We start from the raw sequence: 9,347 nt of genomic DNA, 5'->3' as shown, positions 1-9,347 counted from the left end.
GTTCGCGTACAACAGTGCCGGGGCGCCCTCACCCCGCCGCCGTTCGTGTTGGGGCTCGGCCTCCGCCAGGGCGCCGCTGGAGCGGGCCCGACCCCCTAGCATGCTGTCCAGGAGGCTGCGCCCAGCGAGCCCCCAGGGAGGCTTAGGAGGGGCCCAGGTGCCTCGGGGTGGGGGTGGGGGTGTCTGCAGCACACCCTTCCGGTCACTGTGCCAGCGGCCTGGCCCGCGGGGCCGCGTGGGAGGCTTCCCGGGAGCGGTGGGGCGCAGCTGCAAAGGCTGGGTGCCGGGGAGGCGAGGCTGGTCCTGCAACGGCTTCTTGGCCAGGTAGAAGTGGGCAAACTCCTGCAAGAGGAAGCATCCTGGTGCCCCTGCCTGGAACCCACCCCACACTGTTGGCTTAGAGGCTGGGACTCCTCAGTGGCCTACTCCTTTGGGGGCCAGGGCTGGGTCGGTCCCCTCTGTCTCCCCTGACCTCTCTTGGGGCCCCAGAATTCAAGGCACTGTCTGAGATGCTCTGAACAAGGTTGCCAGGGCGGAGCGACTCACCAGGTGGGGCAGGCTCAGGTAGCAGAGGATGGATAGGAGGATGCCAACACAGGGGGTGATGAAATACGCCAGGGCGGAGGGAAAGGGGGAGCCGATAATGAGATGAAAGCTGAGCTCCTTCAGGCAGGTGAGTCCTGGGATCTGCAGGGGTGCTGGGAGTCCAGTGCAGAAGAAGAGGTTCTGGAACGGATGGCAGTGATGCTTGGACAGCCTTTTAATGTGACTAGACTATTGAAATGCATGATCTGTGAAGTATGCAGCTATTAGAAATGATCATCATGGTTTGGGATGACTTTGCTCCCACCCATTCCCAGGACTTTTATGAGAGAGTACGTTTTCTTGGGTGTCATTCTACAACTCCTCTGGTCTTGGGTCAGTGGTATAGGGTGGTCAAATCTAGAGGTGGCCCCTAAATTCATGAACTATTTGTCATTTTCAAGGACCCACTTTAACTTGAATTCTCTACAGCTTCATCATGAACTTATAGGTGGGCCACTGATCCTGTGGGTCTGGCCTTATTCTGACTGATAATATCAAACTTCTCCATCGTCTTTTCCCACAAAAGTAGTTCGTTTGACTCCTCCGTCATCCATCTGGTGAGGCCCATGTGTGTAGCCAACATCTGTGTTGCTGAAAAAGAAAGTATGTATTTGTAATTAAGAAGTTGTGGGTCTTTCAAAGTCACATCATCTCCAAGATCATATTTTCCAATGAATGACCGAATTTCTTGTTTCCCCAGTTTTCACATGACGATCACCAGTAATTACCCATACATCCTGGTTGCATGTTTGATTCATTTCAGGATGACTAAGTTAGGAGACTCAGTTTCTTCATCATTGGCTTTAGTGGCTGGTGGGTAAATTTGAATAACAGTGTGAATTAGTCTGCCTTGTGGCTTACAAACGTTATCCTGTCACTAAGCGCGTGGTGCTCCAGGCTGTATCTTGAAATGCTGTTCTTGATGAAGAATGTCACACTGTTCCTCTTACACGTGTCCTTTCTGGAATCGTACGCCACCTGGTTGTCTGATTCAGAATGGCCAGTGGGGTCCATTTCAGCTTGGTAGTCCTCGCGGCACTCCATTTTCCTGAGACTCATCTTCTGCTCACTCCACTTTCTGATTACTGGCAGCGTTGGCAGCGGTTTCTCCTCCGCTTGAGTCACATCACGTTGACAAAGGGAGATCCTGAAAGCTCTGCTCCTTGGGGCCGACTCGGCTGCGTTGAGGTGGCAGCACTGCTCAAGTTGTATTTTGAATGCCCTTCCACACAGAGCCATTCATCTGCTGGCACTGTCAGACCACGTTCTTCTAATCTTCATAGGATCTCCACCGACCAATTTTTTTCCCCCAGAAGCCTTCTTCCTCTCAGCCTGTCTCAGTCTGGAAGCTCTGCTACAAGCAGGGTCACCGTGGATCACCTGGCCGGCCATTGAAATATCGAGGGCATCCCAGCATCACAACAGCACATAAGCACAAACCTCAAATAGAACAAGTCCTCTGGGCAAAGGGGATGGTGGCTGGACACTGGTGGAGACATGTGGCTCTTTTAGGGAGGCCTCCCTGCCTCTCGTCCCTGGTAGTACAGTGGTTATGAGTTGGGCTGTTAGCCCGGAGGTCAGCAGTTCAAAACCACTCCCTGTTCATCAGGGCAAAGGCTAGGCTTTCTACTCCTGTGAGAAGGCGTAGTCTTGGAAACCCACGGGGGCCATTCTATCCTGTTGAGTCTGTGAGTCCTGAGTCTGTGCTTCTCTGCTGAGGGTGGGTCAGGGGTCTCCACGCGTGTGCACCCCACCTCCAAGTAGTGTGGTCCTTGTCAGGTTGTGACTGGGTGTTTGTTGTTGCTGCAGCAGACTACGAGTGTAAAGGGCCAAGGCTGCCCTGGTCTCCTCTGTGGCACCAGGCACCCGGTCAGTATTTGGAGACTAGGTGGGTCCATCGACACTATGCCGGGCGATCTAGTGGACGACTGAAAGAGGAGGTTGTCCCTTTCCGCTTGTCTACAAAGCCTTTAAAACACAGGTGTCCCCATTTCTTGTTGAAAGTTCACTCTATGTGATGAGGGCAATGAATGTACAAATGCGCTTTACGCAATTGATGTATGGATGGATCGTGATAAGAGTTGTAGGAGCCCCTAATAAAATGATTAAAATAAAAAAAATTTTAAAAAAGAAAGTTCACTCTATAATGCTGCGTCGCTTTCCCAAAGGGTCAGTTTTCGAGAACCTAAAGACATCTGAAAGGGTTCTTCCGCTTTGACCAAAAAGCAAAGAAGAGGCGGAAAGGGGAAGTCTGTTTTGCAGCGAGGAGGCAGCGCACACCCCTGGGCAGAGAGAGTGGCTCCCTCCCCCAAGCCCTTCCTCAGGACCCACTCTCAGCCTCTCGGCCTCAGACCACCAGAGCTGTGACCAGCGTCCCTGAGCGCCGCATAGTAGCGCTCCAGATGGAGGAGACGGGAGAGCTAGCCCCCTGTTAATCCACATACTAGAAATACAGTTCCTCTTCCGGAGACGCTGTGTGCAGGCATTCAAAACGGTTCAGCGTCTGACCTACCGGCGTAGGCTGTCCTACAATACAGCCTCTAACAAAGCTAGGCTGTCCCGAACCCCTGGTAACAGAATTGTTTACTTGTATACAAAAAACAGTTGGGAAAGCGCCAAAATCTGCATGCGGTGTGTGCCCAGGCCGACTTTGAGGGGTCCGTGCTGTGAGACCCAGAGTTCTCATGAGGTTGTCCAAAACCAAAAAAAATGTCAGCAGGGCTTATGGTGGGTCCATGTGCGCTAAGTGTGTCCGAGACAGGACCAAGCGTGCTTTCCTTATGGAGGAGCAGAAAATCGTTGTGAACGTGTTGAAGGCACAAGCACAGAGTCAGAAAGCTAAATAAATACAAATGGAGCTTGTTTGAATAATAAAATAATAATAATAATAATAAAGAAATATAACAATTTAAGAATAAGTTGTTTGAAAAGCACAAACTGTAACAGCCCCCTCTCTTGCAGTAACAAACACCTTTGAAATGGAATCCGTAGGGATCTTCTGACTCAGGAAGGAGGATCAACCATGGAGCCTGAGCCCTCCAGGAATGGAAGTCTGACATCCCCTGGAGAAACGTAGATTGCTGCTGGGAAATGTTGCTGCTTTCAGTACACTGTGGGGTCTGCTTTGGGTCACACGGTATAGGCTGTGTGGCTTGCTTGATTTTCAGTGCATTTTTGAAGCAGTTCGGAGGTTGAGCACCCCACGCTTTCCTTCTGTTTGGCGTGTGTAGAAATAAACTTAGAGTTTCTCGAATCAACCTGGTCTCTGTCTTGGGCTGAAACAGGGACAAGTGAGACCTGGACTATTGATCCCCTGGACTACTGATGTGTTAGACTGGGTACATTAGAGAAACAAATCCACAGAAACTCATATGTATAAGAGAGAGTTTTATATAAAGGTTAAATGCATATCAAGAAAACATCCCAACCCAGTGCCACCCAAGCCCACAAGTCCAACATTAGCCCATAAGTCTGACACCAATCCACAAAGTCCTCCTCCATCTCACAAAACACACGCAGTGATGCCGACTGCAGGAGGAAAACCGAGTCAGTGAATGTGTAAGCATCTCAGTGCAGGGGTCTCTACATGGCTGCTCCAGCACCCTGGACTGCATTGGGGTAGATCCATGTGGCTTCTCCTCAGGGATGTCTTGCAGGAACTGAGCCTTGCCAGCTGAAGCAGGGAACTGGCTAAGGCAGCTGCACCCTGGTCCGACCATCAGAAATCAAGAGACCTGAGAACTAGAAAGGCGAGGATCACCAAGCCATTTATCTCTCCACCTTTCAATTAACCCCATGTGTTTATCAGCCAGGTTGGCACAATAAACTGACTACCTCAATTGATGATAAAAGCTTTGGGTTTTATGTCTTATTTTTAGTAGTATGATTTGAAACGTTGATATTTATTTTATTTTGTATTAAATACTTTTATTGGGGACTCTTATAGTTCTTATCAATCCATACATTCATCCACTGTGTCAAGCACATTTGTACATTTTCTGCCAAGCCCTTGGCATCAGCTCCTCATTTTTTCCCCTCCTTCCCCCACCCTCCCTTCCTCATGAACCCTTGATAATTTAGAAATTATTTTTATTTTGTCATATCTTACACTGACATCTCCCTTCACCCACTTTTCTGTTGTCCATCCTCCTGGGAGGGGGTTATATGTAGAGCCTTGTGATCGATTCCCCTTTTCTTCCCCTACCTTCCCCTTACCCTCCTGGTATCTCTATTCTCATTATTGGTCCTGAGGGCTTTATCTCTCCTGGATTCCGTGTGTTGCAGGCTCTTATCTGTAGCAGTGTACATGTTCTGGTCTAGTCAGATTTGTAAGGTAAAATTGAGGTCATGATAGTTGTGGTTATGGGTGAGGAGGAAGCATTAAAGAACTAGAGGAAAGCTGTATGTTTCATTGGTGCTACGCTGCACCCTGACTGGCTCATCTCTTCTTCGTGATCCCTCTGTGAGGGGATAGCTAGCCAATTGTCTACAGATGGGTTTTGGGTCTCCACTCTGCATGCTCCTCCCCCCCGCCCCCCCCCCACCAATTCACATTGGTATGGTTTTATTCTGGGTCTTAGATGCATGATACCTGATCCCATCAACACCTCATGATCACACAGGCTGGTGTGCTTCTTTCATGTGGACTTTGTTTCTTCTCAGCTAGATGGCCTCTTGTTTATCTTCAAGGCTTTAAGACCCCATACACATAGTTACCTGTCAGGGGAGATACCATGATCACGAAGGTGGCTTTCCCAGGGCGAGGCTTATCCATCGCACTCTGGATATGCTGACTCTGCGATTTCCCCAAATGTGGGAAACTCCACTGCATAATTTGTGGTAGTGGGGGACTGCACTCGCACTCTCCCCTGGGGGAAAAAAAGGCCCCAGACGCTATAACTTTTGATAGCCGGGCACCATCAGCTGTCTTCACCACATTTACTTATGCACACATTTGTCTTCAGTGATCGTGTTCGAAGGTGAGCATCGCAGAATGCCGGATTATTAGAACAAAGTGTTCTTGCGTTGAGGGAGTGCTTGAGCAGAGGCTCAATGTTCATCTGCTACCTTAATACTTAACATATAAATATAAGTACATAGATCTATCTCCCTATCATTATATATACATATATTTACATATGTACATGCCTGTATTTAGACCTCTATAAATATCCTTTGCCTCCTAGTTCTTTCCTTTATTAACTTTTACTTTCCTCTTGTCCTACTATCATATTCGGCCTTCATTCAGGTTTCAGTAATTCCTCGCTATTACGTTGTCCTTGATCAAGCCCTATCGGGCATCCTACGCCCTTCTCGCCATTGATTTTAGTTCACTTGTTGTTCCCTTGTGCCCTTGGCTGATTGACACCCCTCTTCCTTTCTCCCATCTCCCCTTCTCCCGTGTCCCCTGCAGGTCCCATTGTTTTCATTTCTGAATTGTTGATCTGCCTAGCTTACCCACATAAACATGCAGAGACATTAAAAAGTGCAAAACCCAGGCAAAGCCAAGGAAAACAGCAAAGGAGGACAAAACAAAACAACAAATGAAAAAGCCAACAAAACAACAACAACAACAACAAGATGGAAAAGCCTATACATAGTTCCAGGTCTGTTTGTTGACCTTTAGGAGCGTTTTCCTGTCGCGTCTGACCGGGTGCCACACTCGGCCCCCAAAGTCTATTTCTGGTATTCCCCGGGGATTTCATCGTTTTGCCCCCTTGCCGCTCTGTTGCACACCCTTAGGGTTTCACCCCAGGGTGATGGGTTCACATTGGGCACACATCCACATTGTGTCTCCCGTGTTGTGGCTCAGTGAGGGGCGTCATGTCTCGTGGTGGGGCCGGCCCCATGGTCCTCTCTGTGCACTGTCTGCTCTGCGCAGGACTGTCACTCTCGGGGCTGGGTGGGCCAGGAGGTGTTCCCCTCTCTCTCCTTCCTTTTTTGCTTCTCCTGTGGGGTTATCTTTTGAGGAAAACAACAGAAAATGCTTCCCATGGAACTGACTCTGGTAATTTAACTCTCTTTAGTCCACGCCGCTGCTTCTTCACTTTACGCCAAGGAAACATCCAGCTCAGGGCACACAACCTCAGAAAGCTCCACTTTTCGATAAGCCAGACGAAGCCGAACGTCAAGGAGAAAGTCTCACCTTCGTGCCGGGGACCTGCTCAAAGACCTTTCTCCTAGCCATTACCCAATCTCTGTCTCTCCCCTCGCAAGCCAAGAGCTGGCCTCAGAGCTGTTTCTGGCAACTCTCTCTGTAGAGCAGCTAATCACAGCTTAAACGTGTGTTTATTTTTATAGTTGCTTTATTTTTACTGCAGCAGGTACAGGTATCCTATTTCTGCACATGATCACACTTGCCTTGGACAAATGCACTTATTTATACGAGAACATGAAGTAGGTGAGGCCGCAGGTGGCCCAGAGCGCTGGCACAGGTTTGAGAAGGCGGGGGAGGCGGGGCGGGGCGGGGACAGGGACACACCACACTGGTTGCAGCAGCGAGCCAAGAAGAGGACTCTTCAGAGGGAACAGCCTGTACCAGGACCAGGGACACATTTGGGGACATACAAATAGATCCTTTGGCTGGTGTTGTGGGAGGAAGGGACAGAGCCTCGTCACTGCCAGGCAGTCAGTGTGACAGGCCTGAGACCCGAGGGATTTCCTTTTTCCAGCAGGTTTTCAAACTCCATCATCCTTCTAATAACTCCCACTTTGTAACTCTCCTGAAATGAAATTCATGTCTACTAACACTGACCGGAACACAAATGCTTTAAAAGTCATCTGAATATTCTGGTCGTTCTCCAAGGGGGTGAAGAAGCAAAGCATGTCCCAGGAAAGCCACACACACACACACACACACACACACACACACACACACAGCCAGCAATGTTCAAGGACAGTGAGCTGCTTGGTTGTTGCCGCCTCTTAGAAAAACCTCAGGGAAGAACCAGCCCGACAGGGCTGGGAGCCAGCTCGGGGAAGCTGACCACACAGAGCGCTGACCACACAGAGCTCGCTGGCCCCGGTGACTGACAGTTTTCTCAAGCCGTGAATGCCTCTTGGCAAAGTCCCCAACTGAGTGCAGCTGTCAGCCGACTTTGCCAGCCTCTGTCTCTGTGTCCAAGGGTCAAATGGAGTTCCTTTCTAGACTCAGAAAAGCCTCGACTTATTTTTAAGTTCTTACTAGGGGACTTTTTCTTTTAGTATCGTTGTAGATTTACAGCGTCACTGAGCAGATAAACATGGATGGGTATACCACCCCTCACACAAACACAAAGTTTCCCTTCCGGTGTGTAGCCTGCCTTGCGGTTGCTGTGAGGATCATAAGCCATTGTACAATCAGTCAGTCAGACCCAGAATAACAATTCAGACCAGCACACAGAAGTGTCTTCATATGCTGATTACCCCTGGCCTCTTGATCCCTTTGATGCGGGTGCAGTAAGAGATGACGCCTGGATAATCCGGAGGGAAGGAGAGAGAGCGGCCAGTCTTTGAACAGGAGGACGGGCCCTTGGAGAAACGACTGCCACCTTGGTGAACATAACACAACGGTGAGGAAAAGGTGCGGCCGGGCAGTGTTTTGTTGTGTGGTTCACAGGTGGCTCCAAGTCAGAACTGATGGGGCGGCACCTAGCAACCAGTCCAGCCCGTCCCGGCTCACTTTCCACACGGGTGGTACGACGCTATATGAGAACACTGTTCTAAAAAGGTCTTTATCCGGAGAGAAACAGACTAGGACGGTTACCAGGGGCAGAAGAAGAAGAGGGTGGGGGCAGGACAGAGAGTCAGAGGACAGACAGGCATTACCGTAGGCAAAGGGGAAGATGCCAGCCAACACTAAGGAGGTGGACACAAAATGAGGGAAGCGGGAGTAACATCGGGAGGTGTCCCAAGCAGCCTTGGAATACAAAAAGCACAGTCAGCTCCGTGAACTCGCAAAAGAACACGTTTTTAGAGCGGCGGATCTGAGTCTTCCGCCACCGTTGAGTTGTGCATTTCTCCCTTCGACGGTCAGAGTCCGATGAATGTGTTTTGAGCTTTCACTGGGTCACCAGATAATATGATTATGCCTCTCAGCCCAGGGACCCCTTTAATCATCGTCTAATATACTTTGTCTCTTACGCTGCATGTGTGTGGAAGTCTATTGTGTCAGACGGGAATATTGCCCCTGCTGCTCTTTTCTGCCCTGAGCGTGTTGTACACGGTCCACTGCTACCTGCAAGGTCAGCAGTTTGAGACCTCTGGGCATTCTGGGGGAGAAAGAGGAGGCTCTCTACCCCAGGAGAGAGCTACCATCTCGGAAACCCGCGGGGCAGTTCTGCTGTGCCCTGGAGGGCCGCTGTGAATTGGAATCGGCTTGGTGGCAGGGAGAGGGAGGGACTGCGCTATAATCTGGGGGCCCCTCTTCAGTCAGGCAGCTTTCAGGATTGGGGGCCCAGCGAGGGAATAGGGAACCTGGTCATGGGCAGCGTTCTTGGGTCCTAGCTGCTACCTGGGGTCAGGGATCTGATGGATGAGGAAGCAGTTGGTGCCCATGATGGTGGGTGAGGCCATCTGATGGTGGGTGAGGCCATCTGATGGTGGGCGAGGCCATCTGATGGTGGCTGAGGCCATCTGATGGTGGGCAAGGCCAAGGAGCTTGTTCTCAGAAAGGAGAGGACAGCAGGAGGCAAGGTGAAGGTTATGGAAGTGTGGCTGGTGACAGGCATTGTCCAGCATTGAGTTTTTACTGCTCTGATGAGGCAGAGCTCCTGAGCCTCCAG

The 9,347-nt window shown here is 50.2% G+C and overlaps 1 protein-coding gene, 1 non-coding gene and 1 pseudogene across 2 annotated transcripts in view; 2 read left to right on the top strand and 1 right to left on the bottom strand.

Moving 5' to 3' along the window:
• Positions 1 to 102, bottom strand: part of SLC29A2 (solute carrier family 29 member 2) — a 9,874-nt gene extending 9,772 nt beyond the window's left edge. Inside the window, exon 1 of the mRNA XM_045297157.1 lies at positions 33 to 102. Coding sequence (XP_045153092.1) covers positions 33 to 102 — 70 coding nt within the window. The remainder of the gene's footprint in view (positions 1 to 32) is intronic.
• Positions 103 to 1,292: 1,190 nt separating this feature from the next.
• LOC115872000 lies at positions 1,293 to 3,460 on the top strand (annotated as a pseudogene).
• A 1,833-nt stretch (positions 3,461 to 5,293) lies between these two features.
• LOC115872019 lies at positions 5,294 to 5,456 on the top strand. Its single transcript, XR_004047604.1, has one exon. It is a non-coding gene; the product is annotated as a U1 spliceosomal RNA (small nuclear RNA).
• Positions 5,457 to 9,347: the final 3,891 nt, after the last annotated feature.

The sequence above is a fragment of the Echinops telfairi genome, unplaced genomic scaffold (assembly GCF_000313985.2).
Source record: "Echinops telfairi isolate 266 unplaced genomic scaffold, ASM31398v2 ScPeMD7_7417;HRSCAF=8455, whole genome shotgun sequence".
Taxonomy (NCBI): domain Eukaryota; kingdom Metazoa; phylum Chordata; class Mammalia; order Afrosoricida; family Tenrecidae; genus Echinops; species Echinops telfairi.
Note: the sequence above shows the minus strand (reverse complement) of the source record. Positions and strands in the feature narration are given on the sequence as shown.